Raw genomic sequence first — 25,057 nt, 5'->3', positions numbered from 1 at the left:
TTTTGTTATGCAATGTTGCCTTATTTTGGACTGGACACCATTCTGTAGCCTCCCCCATAGCTTCTTTGGCTGTGATTAATGATTTTGAGCATGGTGTACACTGTGGTAGAGATGAGGAGGTCGGTTGTCTCTGTGACCTATGCAAGAGTGGGGGCACTCTTGTGGTTCAGGCATGCATGGTGCAGACAGCAGTGGATGTGGGGTACTCACATGTGGCTATTGCTACAATGAGAGTGGTGGCCCTGTCAGGCAATGGGGTTTCCTCAGACACTACTGATGCCAGCTCTGATTCTAGCAAGGACCTCTGGCACTGGCAGCCTCCACAGTGGTGAAGGGCCTGTAGCACTTGTCCTCCAGCCAGTCAGTGGTGCAGGCCCAGATGCCACACAGGGAGAGGCTCAAGTCCACTCCTGAGAGCAATGAGTGGTTCAGACAAGGTGTAGGGGAAATGAGGTAGAGGAAACTGAGTTGGGGGGCAGGTGTTAGAAGGAACTGTGGTGCTCCTCTCTGCTGATGACAGTTCATGGCTGGAAACTTGACTGCAACAGACATGAGGCAAAGGTCCTCTTGGCCCTCTTTGGCTGTGCACAGGGATGAAGCCATATCTGGAGTTTCTCAAGGTTTTCTCATCACCCCTTGGGCAAGGCAGCAATGGGAACTGTGCTGTTCTCTCCTTGCCCTATAATGACAGGCGCTGGATGCAGAACTGGGAAAAGGAGCAGTGGTGCCGCGGCCCCGCTGGCTGGGCAGAATAGCCAGGGGGTGACGAGCAACTTGTGTAGATTGATACAGCAGGAGTGGGAGCCGTTTATTGTAGGACAACAGAGGTATTTATACATTCCACACAGCTTATCTTAATTAACATAAACTAGATACAGCAGTCAACCAATAAGGAATCTCCACACTTAATGGCTCGCTGGCGTTACTTCACAAACCACTCCCTCTGGCAAAATGCCAGTCGCCATCCAGACTTGTTTACAGACTCTAACACAGTGGGAACTATGTGGGCACCTGCCTTCAATCCCATCACTGGTATGAGTCCACACAAGGCTGGCCATGCCCTTGGTCTCAAAGGACAAGCATCCTGATCTCCTGGTTCCTGAAGGTAGTACCCTCCATTCCTCTACATGCTGCAACATGTGTCCCTTACAGTGCAGTGCACCTAGCAGGCTTAGGTGACAGTTACTCTGCTAAGCCTGGTAAGTTAGCAAGGCAGCTACCCACCAAGACAGTACAGCTGAGTGTTCTGTGGCGTCCCAGAGATAAGAATATGCAAGTGTTTCTGACCCTTAGAACAGCCCAGTTTCAGAAAATAGCTCACTTCTCAAGACGGCTTCTGGCTACAGAACCCTGGGGGTTCCCTGGGAGATGATGTGCGATCCTTTTCCAAGGCAAAGCTGCTGTGTACAGATTTCAGGTTACTTCTCTATGTGGGCTACAAGCCTGTGAGGACTGTAGCTAAGATTGCCAGCATCATCACTGATAGAGTTTGCAGGGATGTTTTTCCACCCTTGTCCCTGCACAAGGGAGTCTTGTACCCCTGCAGCTGTGGAGTCACACTCTGGAATATTTTATTTCTCCTATGAAGCTGATGTCCCAGGTCTCTGAATCCTTCCAGTTTTTATTTTCTCTCCAATTTCCAACGTCTTCCCATGCTCACTCACCTCAAAACGAGGCCCTGCCCTTGTTAATTTGCTTCTTCTTTTAGGAAGAAGAGGCGAGTGCCAGGTCGTCTCTTTGGCTATATCTTAAATAACCAAGCAAGCCACTCCAAGTTCTCAGCGCATCAGATGTTTCCCCTGTCAAATGGGGGTAATAACTGCAGCTGCCTCATAGAATTGCTATGAGAATCAGATGCATTAGTACATATAAAGTGCATGTAAAGTACTTAGAACATTGTCTGGCACAGAATAAGCCCTAAACACAGCCAGATTATTACTGTTGCTATTATTATGATTGCTTTACATTTGCAATAAAACAAATATCATCATACAGATAGATGCATCTTATCCCCACAAGTGAATTTTAGTCCTCAGCACTTAGGACAAAAGCTATACATTTTAAAGGTGTTCTGGAGCTTTGAAAACTGGGTCTCCACCCCTTTTGCTTCTTGCTTCTTATCAGTGCCCATAAAGAATATGAAATGATGTTAAGAAAAAGAGAAACAAAATAGTCTTTGCCAAATGTTTAAAAAATCAAGACTAGGGAAAACAAATATTAAAATGTAATATCAAGACAGGAGGAAGACCAAGAAAAAGTATACATGGGCTCTGAGTTCTCATGCACTTGTAAGAGTAGTGCAGTACAATCTGTTAAATAAAATAAAAAATCATAGATGATCCAGCACAAATAAATAAATATGACAGTTAAATTAAAAGATGAATGAATAATTGTAAAGTTTGATATGGAACAGAATGTTTGCATGGTTTAAAAACAAAAAACCTGTCCTCAAAATACTTAGTAACTACAAAGAGGAAAATGGGAACATTAGTTTGTAGAAGTCTGGCAAATACCTATAACAGAACAAATTTAAACATAAATCGTATGCCACCTGATAGGATGCAATGAGAGGAACACAGCATCCCTTCTCTGGTAATCCTGCTAAAGATGCATAAGCTCATTCTAATTATGAGGAAATCTCAGAAAAACCTAAGCATTTCACAGAATAAACAAAACATAATCTTCAAAAGTTTCAGTCATACTGACTCATAGTTAGATAGGGAGAGGGAGCATGGGAGGAATTGACGAACTCTAGATAGGGCAGAGGGTGAGAGGGAAAGACAGGGGCAGGGAGTTAGCAATGATGGAGAAATGTGATGCACATCATTATCCAAAGTACATGTATAAAGACATGAATTGGTGTGAACATACTTTATATACAGAGATATGAAAAATTGTATTCTATATGTGTAATAGGAATTATGATACATTCCACTGTCATATATTTAAAAAATAAAAGCAATTAAAAAAACACAATAATACTAACAGTAAAAAAAAAGTTTCAGTCATAAAAGTCAAGGAAAAAAATGGAGGAAGTGTTATAGAGTGAAAGAGAGAATTCTTAATACAGCACTGTATCCAAAACTAGATCTTTTGGCTATAAAGGAACACTTGTGGACACCTGAATAGGGTTTGAGGAGTGGATGCGTCAGAGTTAACTTCTTGGATCTGATGGTGATATTGTGGTTATGCAGGAGATTGTCCTCGTTGGTAGGAAATGCACAAGAATGTACTTAAGGTAATTGGACATTATGTCAATCACTTCATTCCAGAATGTTTCCCGGAAAATGATTCTTAGTGTTCTTGTAAGTTCTCTCTAAGGTTGAAATGATCTCAAATTAAAGTCTCAGTTCAAAGTCAGGGGGTGATGGGATGCAAAGAAAAAAAAAGAAGAACTTCATGTATGTCTTCCTTCTTTTTCTGTTTTCTTCATGACTTCTTCCTCCCAGAAGTTTGGGCTAAGAGCAGAACGAGAAGATATTGGGTTCAATGGAGAAGACAGGCAAGGACTCTGGGTCGGGCCCTAGAGACCAGATGGAGTTCATTCCTTCACTGACTGCTTCCCCTCATGTAGACCCTGCCTACCGCCATCCTGAAAACTGAGAATCCAGCTGGATGTTGGTCTAATTTTTTAACAACAGTAATAATAATGGCTTAACTATTTGTCAGCCATCCTATAAAGAAGATAGTATGATTTGAGGAGGAAATTGAGACCCACTTTGTTAGGCCTTATAACAGCTCATTTTTGAGCTGGGATTTAAACCCTAGCAATCTCCCCAAAGCCTCTGATCTGCCATGGTGCCTACATACACCCTAATGAGGCTGATATCTTGAGAAGATTTGTCTTTTAAAAGGGATCCCATGGACCTTAACAGTTCTCTCCCTGGAGACACAAGGTGGGAGATGCATGTAACTGCCATCTGTTGGTATATCTTGCATTTAGGTGCCCTCGCCTGCTCTCCCACTTGCTGCTTTTGCACATTGGCTCTGCCATCAGTTATATGAGACCTACTGCGGGTCCCAGGAAACAGGGATAGAATCAATAAACACTCCTCACAAATGATTGTAATGACCAGCAAAGTTGAGTATCCCTGGACTATGTAAAATACTCACTATAGAGTGCCTGGCAAACAGTAAGTACTCAGTAAAGGTCGTGATTGTTATATGGCAGACACTACTGGGCACAAGGATTACCCCTGATGAACTGGTACAGACTTCCAATCGGCCACCGTGCACTCTAGTTAAGCCCAGGATGAACAAGAGAGACTTCCTACCTTGACAGGGTTTCATTAAACCTCTGATTGAGTAGACAAGACATAAACACATGAAAAATTCAATAGCAACGTAAGATTCAAAGTAGAAAGAAAAAAAGGAAGATAACATTTTTCAAGCACTTACCTCATGCTAGGCCGTTTCCATACCAGTTCAGCTCATGAATGCTCACAGGAGCCCCTCAAAGTAGATATTAACCCCAATTTTTAGGGCAAAAAAAAAATCTGAAGTTCAAGCAAGTAATTCACCTCCTACACCTTGAAGAGGTAGAGCCAAGGTCAAACTTGATTGTCCTGACTACATGCTGATTCATGGTGCTTATGAAGACAAGGAATAAACTAGCTGGGACTAGAATTTAGAAGGTTTAAATCCTCTCCCTTATGGATGTACATATCTACCATCTCTCTATCATTCTATCTATCTCTCCACCCATCCCTGTATCTAATTCTGTTACCCTGCAAGGTGATAAAATAAGATTTTCAGCTTAATTAAATATTTTAGTTAACAGTCCAACTTTTGGGGTAAATTTTAATTAATTCTTCATTTTCATGCCTGAAGTTGAAAAATAGCATTAAGCAAAACAACATATTGCTTCTGATCAATCAGAGGAACGGGATAGCAGAGGTCATTCTTTAAAGCATGTGAATGGTACCCGATTATTTAAGGCAGATTAACTACCCATCCTAAACAGCAGCACAAACAGAGGACAACAAAATTAATGTGATTAAATACAGTCTGAGACTATTTATTCTGTCAATTGTTAAAATTTAGTCAACACTCAGATTGCACCGAGACTTGCAGCTGCAGCTCCAAAATAAGCCCAGCCTCCCCTCAGCTGTTGCTAATTAATGTGATTTTCCTAATAACAGTTTTCTGATAGCAGACAGACAGTAGCAAATCAAAACAACTTCATTTTTATGCTGATGAGGCCTAACAACAACAACAACAACAGAAAGGGCCCAACTGGATCCAAATGGCAGTGCTGCTCACTACAGGCCTGCGTGTGGTCCTTCCCAGGCTCAGTTGACCTTCAGCACTCTAAGTCTATTGCACAAGTACGTGGGCTGTGGGATACCATGGCAAGTTGCTTCATCACGCCAGCCATGGTTGACAGTGGATGACAGTGAGATATTCCACAGGCTCCAGGAAAAAAAATAAAATGCTCTGAACAATTGTCTCTTGCACAGAAGCTAGGCCTCTGTAAAGGATCCACCTTCTCCTAGTTTGTCCTACATTTTCCCCCACAAAGATAGAACTCAAGCACACCATTTTGTACCATTCCATAAGCAGAACCCCTACTGGGCAGAGTTAGCAAGAGGGTGACCCAGAGGTGGCTAGCATCACTCACATCCAACTGATCTGTGGACGTCTTTGGCTCACATATTGGTCACTTGTCTAATTGATTCAGCTAATTGGTCTCACCATAATAGGTTGCACAAGTCATAATCATTTGTGAGTCAAAGTATTGATTTATACTTCCCGTGGAGGGTACCGGACATGTGGAAAGCCAGGGCTTATTAGCTTTTTCTACTGACAATCCGGTACAATAGCATTGCAAACTGGGTCTAGTTAGTGACTTTAGACCTCTGGCTGTGAGCGGCTCATGCCCATCTCCAGAGCAGCTTGAACAGAGAATAATTCAAGTTAGCAGGAGATTGAATTATAAATTTTTAAAACTAGCTATGTCAGCCCAAAGAAACATTATGCATATCAGTGCTGTTGGACTGAGGTCACATTAAATACAGTGCAAAGCTTCGTTACAGGAAAATCATTACCCATTATCCTCCTAGGTTGAGGATGTTGCTGGTTCACTTTCTTGTAATGTATCTTACTTTGTATCATCAGCATCCTTGACATGGAACCATCCAGAAAACTAGGGAAAAGTACAACTCAATCTGATGGCACTCACTTTCATTTGAGAACACAAAACAAAGCACTGAACCTAGATAATGTTGATCCTTTTGTCCACCACACTGTGAGGGTCCGACTCCCAGGAGGGCTGTTGTGCTGCCCAGTGGAGGTGGTGACTATCTGTTTTCACTGGGGTTCCTTAGAGATGAAGAAATGGGGGCCTCGCCAACCCCTGCATCTCTTTCTTCTCTGTCTCCACCGTGGCTTTTCATGTCCCTATTTTGTGAAAACTTTAAGCATTTCTCAATGACATATGCTTTGAAGTTCAACTCCTTCATCTCTCTGAGACATGCAGCATGTAAATGTATGTGTGGTTACCTCATAACTTTAGAATAGATATTTTTAAGATGGGTTGGGTTTTCATTTATTCCTTATCGCCTCCAAGGGGGAAAAAAAATGATTTGTGGTACTCTACCTTATTTAACATGAACAAAAGACTCCAGAATCATCCCTATGTTCCCCTTCAGAAGAATTAGTGATTAACCAGTTTTTAAAAAGTGGTCATTTGCATTCTGCTCTGCATTAAAAATGAGGTCTCATCGAGTTCTGTATTTTTCACTAAGCAAACTAGAGTTTGGGGTCTTCTTTTTTCTTCCTTCCTTCCTTCTTCTCTTCCTTCTTTTCTTAACGAGTGGCTACAAGTATTTTCTGTGAGAAAAGCTAGAAAACAGGACACATTGTGCCCAGACTTTGTGGCTTATGTGTGGGCTCATGTTGTTGTTCCAGAACTTTGAGGGGGTGCAAGATGACAGTGGCTTGTCTTTGACCAGCTCATGTCATCTAAGGAAGAGGTCAGATGCTACAAAAGGGGTGCAGACATTGAAAAGAAGAAACACGAGGCTCCTCGAGGCATGAGCAAAGCAGGAAGCATGAGGCAGCCGGCCAGGGTCCTTCCCATTCAGAGAGCTCTGCCCTAGGTTGACCCTCCCCCTGGTTACACCATCCCCATCCTGCTGAGTCCTGACATCATGAAGGGATTTCGAATTTAGGCCCAGCGGTCCCTTTTGAGAACAATGATTGCCATCAGTCACACTGCTGCGCCTGGACAAAACCAAGCACAGATGTGAGTGGCCTTCATGCAGTGGGAAATGTTCCCTGGCTCAGCCCAGTCACGGTTTACATTGTCCAGCACTCTGGGTGGCACTGCTAATGCAGAGTGTCTGCTTCTTGCCAGACCGGGGACATATGGAAGGCACTCCGAACTGTGCACTGGATCTAAAAGAGCTGAATTATGGGTAGAGCCAAGAGATTGAAAACATATCGGATCCACACACCCTCGGTGCTTCCTGTCTGAAAGGCATCGTGCCAAGTGCTCGAGGGGCCCCCAAGGGCAAGTCAGCCCCCACCCTCAGAAATCTCAGAATTCAGTCAGAAATACAACACGGAAACATGTAACAAGCCAAAGGGTAACTTGTTACTGAAGTGAAGTCAACGGCAAGAGTAAGCAATGCCTATTGAACAGCAAAGGCAAACCTCCATCTGCAAGTCCTGTGGAAGAACTGGTCACTTCTGATGGTGCTGGTTGGTCAGTGAGGTCTGAGGAGGTGAGACTGTGATAGATAAGTGGGGTATAATATGGCACAGAGAGGGAGAAGAGAATCCCTGGTTGGTTGAGAAGCATGTGTGAAAGCCAGGAGAGGACAGGGACACATGTTCTGTGCAGACCTGAGTTCAGTAGTTGGGAAGGGAGTGTATTAGTCCATTTCCATTACTCTAATAAAGTGTGCGACTTATAAAGAAAAGAGGTGTATTTCTAACAGTTTTGGAGGTTAACAAGGGGGTGGCCCTGGTGAGAAACCTCTTGGCTACATCACATGGCAGATGGAATCATAGTGGAAGTACTTGTGAAGAAAGAGATCGGACGGCAAGACTGGGGTCCCCTAAGAACTACCTTAATCTTTTCTAAGAGCAGAGCCTCCTGACCTCTCACTAGGCTCTACCCCTTAAAGATCCCACAGACCCTTCACATTGGCACACTGGGGACCAAGCTTCTGACACTCGATCCTTCAGAGACAGACCACTTTGAATTCATAGTAGGGGGCTGTCAGATCTGAAAAGTGGCTGTAACCCAGGGTTCAGGATGACAGCTGTTTCTCCAAGAGTTGGGGCTGTATGTGAGCGAGGAAGGAGCCTTTGCTTAGAGAAGACCTCCTCTGTGTCAGGCCCTGTGCTGAGACGGGGCAGGGGTAAAAGGGTGGAATCATTCAGACGTGGCACTATTGCTGCCTAATAATCTCTGAAAGGAAGTGATGACGTGCTGGAGGAGATAATTAATCCCAGGTCAGGGTGCAAGTAAATTGGATGGGTGGCAAGGAGAGGAGACGGTTTGGAGGTGACTGCAGTCATGTCACAGGATTCCTTTATTTAATCTCCCGGCGATGACCTTCCTTGGGGTGCAGGTGGAGAGGGCTGGGGTGGGTATTAACAAGCAGGAGAATGATTGCTTCTGCTTTAGAGCAATGCACTGCACATACTTACAGTTTTGCATTCAGTTTCCACACAGGTTTTTGGGAATTCGACTATATTTTGAAACCCATCCATGGATCAGAAATCCCTAGCTGAAAACAATAACCACCCTCCCACACCCCAGTCTGGCCAGTTCTCCTACTGGACGGGTTGCTCATTTCCACAGTAGAAACCCTGGAGGAACAGGGAGGCCCTCTGAGAAACAGAAAGGATAGCAGGTGGCCCTGCCCTGTCACCTGATGGTGTCCTTCCATCTGAGGGGACAGTGGTCTGGCTGTCACAGGAAGCAGGAAGACCACCAACCAGCAGGCCAACCGTAGGAGGCATTGGTAATCACGCTCACCAGCATCAAGGGAACAGTGAGCAGGCCAGTCGTACCCAGCGGAGGGGGAAGCCACTGCAGAGAATACCGATGTACTGAAGCCAGCCAGAGGGGGCTTGGGTGGCACTTCCTCTTCCTTAGAGGCAGGGGCAGAGGCGATTATGTGATGACACCCACGCCCTGCTGTGGCTCAGCCCAGGTCTCTGCAGGCACAGGGAGGAACACCCGAGAAACCCAGGAGCGACACTTCGCTTTCTATTTCTTGTTTCCCAGCTGAGACGGCTTCTATTTTGGATCAGAGCTCAGTCTGGAGAGAAAGCAGTTGAAGCCTTGGGTGCTTGGGATAAAAATTTAACCTTAATCTTTGGGGGTGGAGGGAGCACGTATCTTACAGACTTTATTAACTAGAGTGACAGTCACATCATTTCTTATGTCTGCTATCATGCATTTCAGGCCTCATCATGGTGCCTAAGCTTTTGGGGGGCCAGGAACCCTTTTGAGAAGCAGATGAACGCTTATGAATTCTTACCTTGAAAAATGTGCTTGAGCACATCACACAAAATTTCATCATCCTAAAACCCGTCTGCAGACTCCAGATTAAGAACCCCAGGTTCAATAAACCCTGTCCAGACCCGTAGTCTCTGGGATCACAGGGGTTCATGGTCTAGGGAGGGTTTATAGATGTGAAGAAGGTACAGGGGGAAGCCAGGCAGGCCACCACCCAACGACCAGGGTAACAGATCCATTACTACTCATGGACTCAGCCATGTCAAAGAAACAGTAAAACTGCCATTTTTCCCTCAACTAGTCATACCCCAGGTACCAATATCATATTGCAAAAGGCCAAATAGCATGCTAAGGTTGATTGAAAAAGAAAAGTCATTTTTCAGACTCATCAAACCCTTGTTCATGGTTTCTTAAGAGAACAACTGTTTCCACCTAATGATGTCTGTGAGACAGCGCCTTCACCCCAGGTTCAAGGATTAGACATTTATCTCATTGGCAAGTTTAAGAAGGTCTGTGGCTAATTTAAGCTAAAGAGACCATTAAGAGTCAAAAGATGCTGAAAAATATCCTTAGTTCCGTTCAAAACAATTATAGAAAATGAGAAATGATCCTGTTTACTACCCAGAATTGCCTACCTGTTAGAGCTTTCACAACTGGGGCTTCATCCAACAATCTATTTATCTTGTTCATTTGAGTTGTTGTAAGAGTTTTTCTAACAGTTGACAACTTTACAGCCAGTGATCTAGCAGCTGCCCCTCAGGACTTGCACTGTTGCCTTGGTCTTGGCTGTGGGCACGTGAGAGCTGCCCAGGAGGAGAATACTTCCCTGCCTGTGTCTCCTGACAGACTTCCCCTTGTCTTCTCCTTCCCTTAGGGCCATGTCTGTTTTCAGACTGGAGTGTGTACTTGGAGACTTGCTCCAGGAAAGGACAGCAGGGACTTTCTGGTTCCCGAATCTAAGGCCCTCTTCTAAGTACCCATCAGGTTGTGCTTCTAGAAGACTCCAGCTGCTGACCTGCTAGTGTGGGTTCAGGCAGCACCTGGCTCCTTTCTCCCTTTTGAGCTTCCCATGTCTACACTCCCACGTTACTTTATTCATACCTCTTTCCATCAGTTAGGCATGCTTTTGAGAGCAGTGTTCATTAGAAAATGACTAATGATGCTTCAACAAATAGAGGCTTATGTGTCTCATGTAATAAGAATGCCAGGGGTAAGTGACTGCTGGTATTATTTCAGCAGCTAAATGATGTCAGGAGTAGTATCTCTGATTTTTTTCAGCCTTTTCCTCATGGTGGCAAAATGGCTGCCTTGCTACAGATATTGTGTTTGTATTCAAGACTGAATAAAAAGAGGGACAGGCCAGGGTAATCATAGATTTCCTCTATCTGGAAAGCCAAGCTTCCTCAGAAGGTTTCCCCTCCATTTTAAAGCCTGCCTTTGTTTTACTGAGATAACATGTGACTCTCAAGTCCCCTCCCCTCACTGCATGGAAGGCTGGAACACAGAAGTGGATCATCATGACTAGCTTGCCTGGTTCAACCTCAAACAAAATGATAGTTTTGTGAGAAAGGAAGAGGGAGGGAATAGATGTTGCTAGACTCCAGTACTTGCCATGTAATATTCTGATTCTTCGGATTTCATGCCTTTGGTCTGTGGGCCGCCAACTGTTTGGAATCACGCTCAATGCATCGTATTCATCTCTACCTCCAAGTCCTAATGCAGCTCTGTGGCACCTGCCTTGTGAAATGAGTTCATGAGTAAATGAAAGTCTGGTTTTAATACCTCTCACATTTAAATTAATCCTTTAAAAACACACACAGCTTTTATTTTCTTTTTACATCTCTTTAATGACACAAAAATCAATTCCTTGTTAGTTTCCCATTGAATTTGGTTCGGGGATAAATTTTAAAGTGCTAGAAGAATAGTATTGACAAGTTACATGATAAAGATGAGGTCTGAAATTGAACAATAATGAGGGAAAATGGAGCTTGTTATCCCTCGGGCCATTTAGGATTCTATAGAACAAATAAACTGAGTGTTAAAACTGGTTCTCCACTAATTTTTGTTTAAATTGGAACCAGGGCTTGGTAGATGTAACTTTGTTCAGTGATGTGAGTCAAGAGCTCCAGAAACCCATGATCACACAAGGTTCAGAATGGGTTGTGGTCTTGCTAAGAACCCAACCAACCTCTGAAACAGATTCTGGTCGTAACTTAAGCTGCATGTGGTAGACAGCACTGGATGAAGCTCATGCTCCTGAGAAAGGTTGAAATGTCTTCTCAGAGCAGATGACACGGTGTCCAAGGTCCATCTTGGGCAGAAGACCTGGCATAGGCATTTTTTTTTAATCTTTTGGTTTGTAGCTCTAACTGCTGCAAAGTTCCTATCCTTGGTTACAGACCTGGCCTCTCAGATTCCAGTGCCATTTTTCTGAGAAGTTCCTTCTGATTGACCTCATTTCTGTCAACACTTCCCCCAGCTCCATCTCTACCTCCACCTTATCTCAGCCAGAAATGGCCTTTCCATGGCTGAGTCACCCCTGCACTTGTAGTTGATTAGAGGGCTCCAACAGGCTGTACCTCTGAGAGTCATTTGGGTCAGTTTTGTCCTAGAGAGTGGTAGGTTAGGCACATTTTCTACAGAATGGCATGATCTGGCTCTCTGCTGGGCCATCGTACAATTTTGTTACCACTCTCAAGGCCAGGGGATTCTATCAAGGTCAGCATCCCAGCTATACTTGTGACACTTATGTTGTAGTTAGCTTTTGTGTCACTGTGGCCAAAACACCTGACAAGAGGAAAAGTGTACTGGGGGCTCATGGTTTCAAAGGTCTCAGTCCATAGACAACTGAGTTCATTGCTCTGGGCCAAAGATAAGGCAGTCCACCAGGCGACCAGCACACTGGTTTCATTAAAGAGGTTCTTGGCATAGAAGTTAACTAGTGAGATCAAAATAAACACACAGACTCAATTACCTTTTCCTATGACCAGGTCCGAGACGGCTCTCATCTCTCTGGCTCACACCTCGAACCACCGGGTAGGGCAGCAAGGCTTAGTCAGGGCTAGCAGGAGAGAGAGAGAGAGCACGCCAGGGAGTGGCCTTTTATTGGGGAACAAGAAATTCAGGGGAGAATTCCATCCAATGAAGGTCGAGGGGGGCAGCATTCCAAGGTCAGAGTCAGTGATTGGCCTCAGGGTCAGTGGTCAGTCACACCCCCACACGGACAGGCTCTCGCACCTGAAGAGGGTAGGGAAAGCTCCGACACAGTTTAACCAGAATGCCTCACACCCAATCCGGGAGGTGCCCAATCATGTTTGAGAATGGCTTCCCACAAGGCAGTGCATCCTGGGGGAAGGATGCATCCAAAGAAAGCTGCTTAGCCCATGGTGGGGTGAGGAAGCAGAGAGAGGAAGGGAGCACAGGGAAGACACATTGCCCCAGGCCATACCTCCAGCCTCTCCAGTCATGCTCCACTTGCCTACAGTTACCAACCATTATTCAAACTAGGATGGACTGATTGTTACAGCTCTCACTCCCATCACTTCACCTCTAAACATTCCTCCATTAACACATTTTCTTTGGGGTCAGGGGAGACACCTCACATCCAAACCGTAGCATTCTGTTCATAAAAGCTCATGTGCATCTCACAATGCCAAATGCATTTAATTCATCTCTAAGAGTCCCATTGTCTTAACAGTTTCAGCATCGCCCACAGTTCAAGCTCACAAAGTCTTCTCTGAGACTCAAGGCCAACTCTTGACTGTAAGCTCGTATAAAAATCGTAAACAAGTTACGTATGTCCAATATTCAGTGGCACAGAGTAAACATTTCCATTTCCCAAAGGAAGGAATGGGGGTATAGAAAGAAGAGATGGGACCAAAGCAAGATGAAAACCCAGTGAGCAAACTGTTTCCAGAACTCCACCTGCAACTCTGCGGACAGCATCTGGGACATAAAGATGTTAGACATGCTTTTCAAAGGGCTTACATAGCCCCACCCCTTTGGCCGTACTGGTTGCTGCTCACATGGGTTTTTCTTTAGCCTGGTTCTTTCCATAGCCAACAGCTTTTCTCAGCATACAGGTACTGGTGTCTCTTAATTTCTGGGGTATCCACTCCAGCTTTGGTTTCACCTTCACAGCCTTATGCCTTGCCCTCTCAGGGGCAGCCTGTAGGGACTCCAACCCTGCTACACTTTACCTAGCCTTCCATGTCTTCCTTTGAAATCTCACTAGAGACCCCATAACCCCTTAACTTTAGCTTCCTGAATTCTTGATGCCAAGGCCTGATGCCAGTTTGCACAATGCCTGGACCCCTGGAATCATAGCTGCAGGGACTGCTGAATACCTGCATAGCTCAGCACAGGGAAACAACTTCCCAAGCCCCCCACCCCCATATAAGCATGGTGCCCCCATGATTTCTTCTCAAAGGAAATTTTCCATCTACATCCTTGAGCTTGTAATGAGTGTGGTTTTGCAAATTCTTGGGATACCCTTGAGGCATTTTTCCTGTTATCTCTATGCAAAGTGCTTAACATCTCTTTAGGAACTGTAATCTTTTTAACAAGCACACCTTCCTTGGCCCCAGTTTTACATGCGTTTTTCTGGCCAATGTACAAATTTCTTAAATCCTTTGATTCTATTCTCTGCCCCCAATTCTCACAGATTCTCACAGTAAACCTAGCTAAAAAGCTGCCTATGATACCCATGCCATTGGATGCCAGGCAGTCTTGAATTTCCTCTACCAGATTAATTAGTCTATCACTTTTAAATTAAGCCTCACATAAATTCTCAGAGTATGGGCAAAATGTAGCCAAGTTCTTTATTAGAGTACAACGTAACAGGCCTCTAGTCCAAATCTCAATAGAGTCCTCATTTTCTTCTGAAACTTCAGGAACACAGTCAATCTTCAAAAGAGCAACTCCAAAGGCTTCTCAATCACGTGGGCAGGTTCGTCATAGCAATAGTCTGATTCTCAGTACCAATTTCTTTTAGTCGGCTTTAGCATCAGCATAACAAAACACCTGATAAGTACAACTTAGAAAAAGAAAACTTTATTTGGGGCTCATGGTTTCAAAGGTCTCAGTTCACAGACAGCTGAATCCATTGCTTTGGTCCCAAGGTGAGGCAGTACATCATAGGGGAAGGGCCAAGCAAGACAAGGAGAGCTGCTGGGCTTATGGTGGGGTCAGGAAGCAGAGAGAGGAAGTAGCCACAGGGAAGACACACCCTTCTAGGGCATATCCCCAATGGCCTGCTTCCTCCAGCCATACCCCACCTGTCTACAGGTACAGCCCAGTCATTCAAACTGGGATGGACTGATCAGGTCGCAACTCTCACAATCCAATCATTTCACCTCTGAACATTCCTGCAATAACACAGGAGCCTTGGGGGCCATCTCATGTCTAAACCATAACAACTTAAGTTTTGCAAAAGAGAACAATCTCTATGATAATTTTGTGTGAATCTATAATTACCTCAATAAAAATTCTAAAAAATAAAAAAAAAACAATTATTTTTACCCCTCTGTCTTTTGTTTCAGTTACTGGCACCACTATGGGAACATTGTCATGGGCTTCTAGGATACCTATTAGCTCAGGACACAGTTCTAGTTCTTGAGGTCCCACCTGAAAGTTGTAAGAAGCTGCAGCATGACATGCACACAGCCTCTTGGTGAATGTGAGACCAGGGTCAGGTTAGCACTTGGCATCCTCATGAAATAAAATAACACAGAGACCCTCAGTACCATAAGATACCATCACTATGCCTTCAATATTTTATTCCTGGGTCCTTCCACATTACTCTTACTTTTGGTAGATGGAAATAAACATTGCTGGTTATAAACTGAACCACCTCTATGGAAAAACATTCCTGAAATCATAGAGAAATTTTATAAAGTATTCCAAGAAATGCTCAGTAATAGAGAATTTACTGGAATTGGGAAGAAGGTTGGCAAAAAAGTAGTCTGGAGACCACAAACCCAAGGTTCATTTATTATCTGTGTCTGAAGCAGCTGGCCAAGGTAGCACCCTCATTCCTTCCTCCCTAAGTGAAGGAGACAGACCTGACATCAGTCATGATAGCCACCTTTTATTAAGCACTTATTATGTGCCAGGAACTTCATCAAAGGCTGGTGATTTCACATCCAAAACCATAACAGCTACCATATACCGAATTGCTACTAAGTTCAACATGCTGCAGTTGGACCTTCTGCAAATCATCTTTGCATGGTGATAAACCAGCCACTGAGGAGCCAGGCATATTTTTTAAGTTATTTCATGGTCTGGTCTCTCCCAAGTACTTCAGTGTCTGAGATCTCCCCTCTCCACCCTTTTTAACACGAGACAGGAAACCCACAACTTAGCAAATTTTAACTTTACCACAATAGGCAAATTCCCCAAGGAAAAACAACAGTAAATGAATGAGCCCATTAGTCAGAAAAGGGCCCATCAAGCAATTTAAAGATTTAGGATGATACTTTTGGAAATATCCACTTTATTTTTAAAAGAAAACTTTTGACATGATGAGTGAGTTACTTAGAACCTCAATATTCTGAAGTTTGAGAAGCTCACATACTGAGAACTTTAATTTAGGTTTCCTTCCATGTTCTCTCATGATAAGAGAGCATTCAGCACATAAATGCTATGCAAAAAGACTGCCAAACTGCAACACGGAATGGGAGATTTGTCATTTTGAAATGCTAAGGGAATTCTTACTAACAGCTTTCTTGCCTTATAAAACTATTATTTTCCTGAACTATAGTATGATTTATAAGTCTCAGCTGAGTTTTATACTTTTAATGGGAATAGACTCAAAGGAAAATGCATTTTCTCAGAATGCAAAATTCTCTCAGGAGGTGACCAAACAAAGAATAAAGAGAAGCATCTTCTACCATGAAGTGTTCCAAAGTCTTGTTCTCTGCTAGCATGTCTGAAGGTGAATGGCAATCCTCCCTGGCATTCCAGGCTCAACTGGACCCTGTATTTCACTCTACACACCTTCCCTGGTGACATCGGCTACTCCAAATCCTTCAACTCTCACCTTGGCCCTCACATTCATACCCACACCCTCTCAGCCCTCCCCTGAGTTACAGGTCCCTACACCTAATTACCCACTAAATGACTACTATCATGTCCTACTGCCACAAATGCTCTCCTTCTCCACAAGCCCTCTTCCTCCTCCTTGAATCCCAGTATTAGAATGACACTGTCACCCATAGAAATAAGTAAGATTTGCTTCCTGCTCTCAGGAGCCTTAAAATCTAGCATGGGAGACAGAATACTAACTATGTAGTTATTGTTAATAAGTGTTGTGCTCAGAGAAGTCCAGAGAGTCTGGCTGTCATTGGAAGGACACCTGTCACAGGGTCAACCTCAAGGAAGAAAGATCTTCCTTGGGTATGCATTAGGTAACTGAAGTGTGTGTCTGTATGTGTGTGTATGTGTACGTGTGTGTGTGTGTGTGTGTGTGTGTGTGCATGTGTGTGTGTGTCTGGTAGGTAAAGGCCTGGGAGGAAAATATGGTAGCACGGAGGTGGGTGTGGAGAGTGCCTGGAATGAGCACTCCAAAGGCATTGCACAGAGATCATAGGAGAGACAGAAGACTGGTTTCCCCATTTGATCCACACAGGGTTTGAAACCCAAAGGGCATGATATAAGGGGCTGGCCAAGCTCAGCCTTTGCATAGAATGTTCAGGAGATCACGATTCAGGTTCTGAGGAGACCACCACAGTCCTGGCCCTCCACAGGGTGCTCCATGAGAGGCTTAAATGAATCCAAAGAAAATCAACGTGGGATGACATTGACCAGTAAAGCCTCAGAGTAATTGTCCTTTGTATATATGTTATCAGTTTGACTCCTTCCAACCCATGTGAGAGTAAGACAGATCACAGACTTTGCAAGTAAGCAAGGGAAACTTCCAAACCTGGGCAAGTTACTGAACCTCCCTGTACCTCCCTCATACTCACCTGGAAGACAAGGGTGGAATAGCCACAGAACTTTATCCAAGTCCCACTGAAAACCAGAGCATTTTGGTAATATTGCCCAACCTTACCTCACTGATATGAAGCCATTTATGGGGTTTATTTACCCTCAGTATGAATCATCTAAGATTTTGCTGCTAAATATTGCTGTTTGCTTATGGAGGGGGCATCAATGGGATATGTGCCATCTTAATTTTCTAACATCTAAAGAACTTTGAATTCAAAAGTATATCCAGCCCAAGCATTTCGGATGAAAAAAATTGAGGATATATATATATATATATATATATATATATATATATATATATATATATAGTGTTTTCATAGTATAAACTGCACATAACAAGGGCTCAAAAATGACACTGATTATTAAAAAGACAGATTGTCTACCTTAGATTTTATAAAACCTAGAGGGGTGAGGCAGTTGAGACATTTTAGAGGAAATACAAGTTTTCTATCTCTGGTCCCCCCAAATCTTTACAATCTTATTTTTCAAAAGGTGGTGGCAATTGCTTTTCCTGATCATGCCTTTAAATCATAGATACTGCCATTGTCCTCCCATTCACAATAGGAGGAAGAAAGTTCAGGGGATCCATTACAGATGCTAGTAGAGGCTGGCGAGGGAGATTCTGGGAGAGAGAGCAGTTATGCAAGGGCCCGGTAGAGCAGAAGAGAGGGTGAGCCTCAAAAGCCTGGGACCCAGCAAGCTCGGCACAAAGTGGTGACAAATGAAGACAGAGGTTGTTTGGGGGAATTGTAAAGAGCCTTGAATGACAGATGTTTGCATGTTATCCTCTAGATCAGTGGTTTCCAAAACTTTCAAGCGAGAAAACGTAAGTGAAACAGAATTCAATTTGCATGGGATCTCTGAACGCTTGCAGCCACACACCAACTCATTTTTATTTGGTGGCCCAAGTGCCCTTTCAAAAGAGCAAATCTGATCATCTCGGTCCTCAGGGCATGCTCTAGAAAGCTATCTCATTAAACATGGAGTAAAATGCCATCTCCCTGCAGGCTCTGGGTGACACAGCCCTGCTCACCTCCGCAGCTCATTTCACATCACCTCCTTGACTTACCACTCGTGTGTTCTCCCGTGAGCTCACGTCCCTTCCCACCTCAAGGATTTCCTGAGGATGCCCTCTGCCTTTCTTCTCCCTCCTACTTCCCTAAGTAACTCCTACTCTTCTAAATCTGAGCCTGGCTGTCCTTTCTGGGGGGGGGGGAACCTTTCCCAGCTTGGCCAGACCCCTGTGCTAAGCTCTGCTGTACGTGTGAATGTATCCGGTGTGGCACGTCATCACGGGTGGGTTAAATCACTAGCTGTGGGTTTGGTTCTTTGATGCTTTCCCCTACTGTGCTGCAGATTTTGAGAATGGGAAGTGCAGTCCTATCTGTCTCATTCAAGAGAGTGTCCCTGATACCTCCCCCAGTGCCAGCCACTAAGCAGCAACGACATGTCGAAAAAGAAAAAGAGAGAAAGAGGTGGGGGGAGGATAAATAAATACAGCAGGAAGACAAATGGAGAGGATACTGCTGTGGTTGAAATAAGGATGGCGCCTTTGGTTGAAGCAAGAGTGTGGGGCCTGGGGTACTTCCCACCAAGCCTGCTCCTTCTCCTCCAGGGGTCCTTCCGGGCACAGGGTAGGGACACTCTGAAAGGCTGGTAGATGGCCAGTGCTCTAACAAAAGGCTTTGTTATTTGGCTTGGTGGTGGTGTTGGTGGGGGGTGAATGTTATTCTCTTGGTCTGAGGAAACTTTCCCACTTAATGGTCCATAGAATGGATAATCATCAAAGTAGCTTTGTGTAGACAGGAAGCATATTTCATTCATTTATTTCAACATCTCATCTCTCTTGGGTGGAGAAAGGCCGTAAAAGACATCTGTAGGCTGGTTTGAATTGTGTTCTTTTGTGTAAGCCTGGATGTCAAGAGACATTTCTTTGGAAAGTCATCTTGGCCTTGGCCTTGGCCCAGACCATCGGGGAAATCGCCTCTGTCCTCCACAGATTCCAGCGCACACGGCCCCTCCCTGGGCATGGGATCGTGTGACCCAGGGCAGATCCTGTGAGTCCAGCACTCAGTCGGTGTGGTCAGCTGTAATGGAGTTGAGGGACGCCTTTATCTGTTAAATAGGGTGAATCGAAGTGAAAATTACCTTTTGATTGAGGACCATTGCTGAAGAGAATCGATAGAAATGGCCCGAGATTTATTGGCACCGTCTCAACTTTAAGTGTTGTAGACTTTCAAATTACTGGAACACTGGGTTTCAGGATTCAACCTCTTCAAGGCCAGCTGAAAATAAACAACAGAGTGAGTTAAAGAAGTAGAGTGTCTGCAATTCCAGATTAAAAAGAAAATATGTGCTGACCAAAAGTAAGTCGTCTTTCAACCTCAAAATATGCTTTCCAAATTCTAAGAGCCTGTGTTTGACATGTTTAAGAGGGAGAGAGATCACAGCTGAGGTTGTCTTTGTTCAGAATGTAGGAGACAGTTTTGTCTAGACTTTCAGGAAAGATATAGAATGACATTTTCAGAACAAATCAAAATATATTTTTAAGTTCCTTTTTTTTTCCCCCTTCAGGAAGAGATTTGACATGCTTCTATAATTTGAATTCGGTTGATCTATAAATGGCCTCAGTGGTTTAATATGAAGAGTAGAGTAAAATGAACCATTGAGAAAGGTATTGAAAATGCTGTTAGTTCCCTTTCTTGCCTTATAATAATATTACTGACAACAACTCAATAACTAATATTGAGTGGCTTCTAGGCATGTGCTAAGCTCTTGACATACCTTCTCTGATGATTCTCACAGCAACACTACGAGATAGTTATTATTATTGTGCCAATTTCTGTATAAAGAAATGGAAGCACAGAGAGCTGGGATGACTAGCCCAGAGCCACAGAGCCCTGGTGGCCCAACAAGGACCATGTCTCACTGATCCCTGGCAACCATCCTCACCATCGTGCTATGTCCTCTTTCCCACAGGGCCAGCATCGTACAGAAACGCATCATTTATTTTCAAGATGAAGGTTCTCTCACCAAGAAACTTTGTGAACAAGGTAAGTTTTTGCCGGTGGGGAGGGGCAGATCCATAGAAGGGGCTCTTCCAGTTCAGGCATCCTGCTGCAGGAGTTAAGGCAATCGGGCTCTCTGAGTCCCCATGGGTTCTACTTTCTCACGAAGCTCTGATTTTTAATCTGGCTGTGTGCTGTGGATAATTGGATCTGCCTTAAGCTCTAATTACTCAGCTTGATTCCCTGGGTAGGAGATAATGTACCTCATATTGGTGTCGTCGTCTTATTTTTGTGAAACAGTGATTATTCTGGAGAGGTTCCTTGGAATAACTCACAGGACTTAATTAAGGAATGTGCAATTGTGTACCTTTAAAAAGTCTATAAAGGTTCTCTGGGGAAAAAAATCACCCCAAGGAACTCATGTGACGTTTGGACAACATGGGGGATTTTCCTCAGGGAAGGCCAGCAGGGTACAGGGATGCCATGGGGCCACTGGTCTTGTGATTACATCACATTCAAGACTCTGGGACTTAGATTTGCAAGCTCATCAACCCCCTCTCCTTTGAGACATTCTGATAAAGCTCATGGAGTCTAAGAAGACTGGGAAGGTTAAAACAAGGTCCTGGATTCAAATCAGGCCTGAGTTTGAATCTGTCTCTGTCCTTCCTAGCAATAAGGCAACCTAAGTAAAGTAGTGCCTTGCCTCCTTGGCACATAGTAAATGCTGTCTATATAAGTGTTAGCTGTAGTTAGCAGATTCCAAAAGTTTGTTCATTAATCTACTGTAAAAAAAAAATAAGACCTTAAACATCTGAATGTGTTTAGAAGTCATTAGATAACTAAATAAAAATAGAAGATGTTCTATAATTATACAGCTTAACTATCTCATTTCTATTCATTTCTGCAGAACTTTTATTTGCATTTAGAGCAATTGGTCTTTGGAGAATAAATAAACTTTTCCAACTCTAGCAAATCATAAGCTACTGAGAAAGGTTGATAAAGGTCTTCTGGGGAAATAATAATAATAGCTAATATTTTCTGAGTGCTTGTTATATGCCAGGCACTATTCTGAGGAAATCATAGGCATTAATCACGTAATCTGCACAACAACCCTATGTGGTAAAGATGATAATATTATTCCTATTGTACAGTTAAAGAGCCTGAGAAACAGTCTAAATGACTCTCCTCACCTCATAAAGACAGAGGTAGAGGAAAGGTTTGACACAAGGAACCAGAGTCCTAAACTACCACCCTGCCATCAAAGCAAATACGTCCTATTTCAGTAGCTTGAATCCCCTTGGACAGGTCAATGCATTGTTTCCCTACAGATGAGCTGCAGCACCACCAAGTTCTATGTGGGAGGATTGTAGAGTCAGAGGGTGCCCTGCCCTACCTGTCTTCAGGGTCAGACTTTGCCATCAGGGCCCCCTGCTAATTTCCAGGGGACACCACCATACATGGCTTTGAGGACTTTCCCTTCTTGTACTTAACTAACCAAAGGGTCACTCAGCCTTTCTCCAAGCAGAGAGCTTTCTCACCTCTTAAGGCTTGTGGTTCCTGAGCGAATCCTAGTACTGATTCCCCTGCCATGAAGGGAAGTCCAACTGAGGGGTGGAGTTGTGGAGGTTCCGTATCACACATTCATAGGCCACCTCTTGGTCTTCCCCCATAAGTGGCTGATCGCTTCATTGCATGTAGTTCTGTTAGTCTGTCAGAGGACAGCCTTATTCCCAGGATTCCAGGGTTCTGAGGAGACACTTCAGTGACATCCTATCCCCGTGTAACTGAAAGGAATCATTAACTAAAAGGTACTTTCCAAAGGCTCAATTCAGATGTTGTATAAAACCTTTGTCTAAGGTATAAATGGGCTTAAGTTCTATAGATATAACTCCGCCAATAAAATGGCATAGCAATACTTAGTTGTTTCCCCTAGATAAAGAGCTTATCAACATGACTAATCATGCATCTCTATACAAGCCCACTAGCCAGTGGCAACATAGTAGACCAAAGGAAAAAAAAGGGTGGGGGCAAAGGTCCTGGGCCACAGACTCATCAGATATAGTTGTAGATGATCCCCAGAGACAGCAGCCCCAGGAAGAAATCAGCCAACAAAGAAATCAGTCAACACACCTTAAGAAAGTGTATAAAATGCAAGCACAGAGCAAAGGGATTTTTAAAATATGTATTATCACTTAATTATCACCAGCTTTTTCATTAAAGTCTTGTATATTCTTTGCTTCCTTGTTGAGTCAAATCAAATCTATCAAGAAAGGGGATCATGAAACTTGGAGTCATTCATTTTTTTCCCCCAATTGAAGCCATTAATCCATAGGGAAAGAATTAAGTGCCATACAGATAAAAAGTAATAGAGATCGTTACTTTTTAAAAAGCAACATAAACATTAAGTTACTTACAATTAAGAACAGAGGAACATAAAATATTAAAAAAGGTGACCTGTAATAAACATGCACACAGACACCATGTCATAAACCAAGGAGAGAGACCAAGGGGAGGAAGGATAAAGAGAAACTCAGAAGACAGCGGCACATGAGCAGAGATGGGGAAAAGAAGAAAAAGGAAAGAAGAACAAAGAAAGCAGAGAAGGCAAGGGATTAAGAGTAGAGGTTGGGAGGAAGGGAAACTCAGCCTTGCTCCTGCCTGAAGTTACCTGCACCTGGCAGCCCTGCCGTGGTCCTGCGGGAACAGACTGGGGCTCCTCCTCACCACCCTTTGAAAGCCTGGTTCATTATCAGTAGGTTTTTCCTCAGTAGGAAAGACTTGTTTTCAAACCTCGAAATTTAATTTTTAGATGAAGGCTTAGTTTCCTTTGGAATTCCAAAAAGTTCATTATAAATGCATTTCTTTAAATCCTTGGAAATCTCTTTAACTTTAGCACCTAAATCTGAAAGCCCTTTTGATAAGGTAACGCTACCAACTGGCCTTATTGGAGGTCCACCAGAGATGACTGCTGCCTTGTTTAACCATAGTTGGTTGCTACAATCGAAACCCCAGCAGGTGCTCGCTCTTCTGAATTTGGTTCTCAAAGCTAGTTTTGGTTTTTTTACACTGTAGTTGAGCATAATGGGAATGAAAAAGGACAAAGTCTTCAGGAGTGACTGGTTTATGCTGCCTTTCCTGAACTATATTCAAGGGGGCTTGTCCCTGAATGATCAAAGTGGTTCACCCAGGAATCAGATCCAGGCTCCATGCATACATAGTGGCAGGGGGTGGGGAGGCAGGTGTACTTGCTCCTAGGTGCTGAGAATGCTCTGGCCTTTCCTCAGTATACAAAAAGTAGTCAATTATTTCCACTTTGAGTTTTTGCAGTCCTCATTTTGGGGGTTGTTTGGAAATCCTGAAGCTATGCATTTTTTAAATGCACTGTTCCTCATTTGGTAAAAGCTAAACAGAAACAACCCCCAATTTTTTTAAATCTCATTGTTTATGTAGACAAATCCAGATGACTTTCCTGGAATGACAGAATACAGAGACTAAGGGAATGGGGTCTGGACCTCCAATGACCTGGGCCTGCACTACTCGCTAGTTCTGGGTGATCTTGAGTACATTTCCTAATCCATCTCAGTTTACCAATTGGTAAAATGGGGATAACCAAAGTACTTACCTCTTAAGATTATGAGGATAAATGAAACGACGTATGGAGAGGGATCAGCATATACAGGGAATCAATGCACGGCAGTTATTATTACCACATCCCATACTTTTTTCTCCATCCTAGAACCTAGAATTTACATCAACCATCACTTATTTTGCATGTTCAAACCCAATGAACCCAGTGAATTCCCAAAGGAAGATCTGCAAAATGCTCTTTCTGACATTGAAAATTATTTTATGCTCTTTGTTGCTGTTCTTTGTGTAATATTAAAGAATAAATGTCCAACTTGCAAAAAAAAAGACTTATGTGAATACTGCTAGGGAAACTAAAGAAAAAGCTATTGCAGCAAGCTGCATCTGTAGTCATTGTTTTCATCTTGTAGGAAGCAGAACAGACTAAAAGCAACAAGGCACAGTTAGGAATGTGGTTTGACAATCGGAAATACTGAATTTATTCATGTAATCTCTCCTTCCCTACTTATCAGCTATTCACAGCTAAAAAATGGGGGTGGAGAGAGGAGCTGAAGTTTTTCCTGGCTGCTTCTATACTCAGAAGTAAACCTGAACCTATGAACATATTTCCAACCCCCACCCCTCCCAGTACAGTCTCTGAAAGCATGATAAGAAGTGAGGTGACTACATGGCAATTTAAAAAAAAAAACAACTTTTTTTTTCAGTTGTTCTTTCTGTCTCTCTACTTGTTCTTACTGCTGTCCTTCAAAGCCTCTCCCTCAGGTCTAGACATTTTGGCCCTGGATAATATTTCTTGGAGAAAACACACATGCGTATCCCTCTGAAAATTTGGTAGGAAAATCCCATTAGAAGAGGGATAGAAGGATATCTGAGTACATTTTATCCCTAGTTTTCCAATACCCCTCCTTTGACTCAAAGATTCTGCCCTATTGGTCCCAGAGATATCCTCAAAATTATTCAAACACAAGCTCTGATGTTATTTTTTTCAAAATCTAGTTTT

At 43.4% G+C, this 25,057-nt stretch overlaps 1 protein-coding gene across 1 annotated transcript in view; it reads left to right on the top strand.

The window, feature by feature from the left end:
• Spon1 (spondin 1) overlaps positions 1–25,057 on the top strand; it is a 259,445-nt gene that overhangs the window by 88,190 nt on the left and 146,198 nt on the right. The window contains exon 4 of the mRNA XM_026395892.2: positions 20,444–20,517. Coding sequence (XP_026251677.2) covers positions 20,444–20,517 — 74 coding nt within the window. The remainder of the gene's footprint in view (positions 1–20,443; positions 20,518–25,057) is intronic.

Source organism: Urocitellus parryii, chromosome 4 (assembly GCF_045843805.1).
Source record: "Urocitellus parryii isolate mUroPar1 chromosome 4, mUroPar1.hap1, whole genome shotgun sequence".
In the NCBI taxonomy this organism is placed as follows: domain Eukaryota; kingdom Metazoa; phylum Chordata; class Mammalia; order Rodentia; family Sciuridae; genus Urocitellus; species Urocitellus parryii.
The sequence above is the reverse complement of the archived record's forward strand: the minus strand, read 5'-3'. Positions and strand labels throughout refer to the sequence as shown.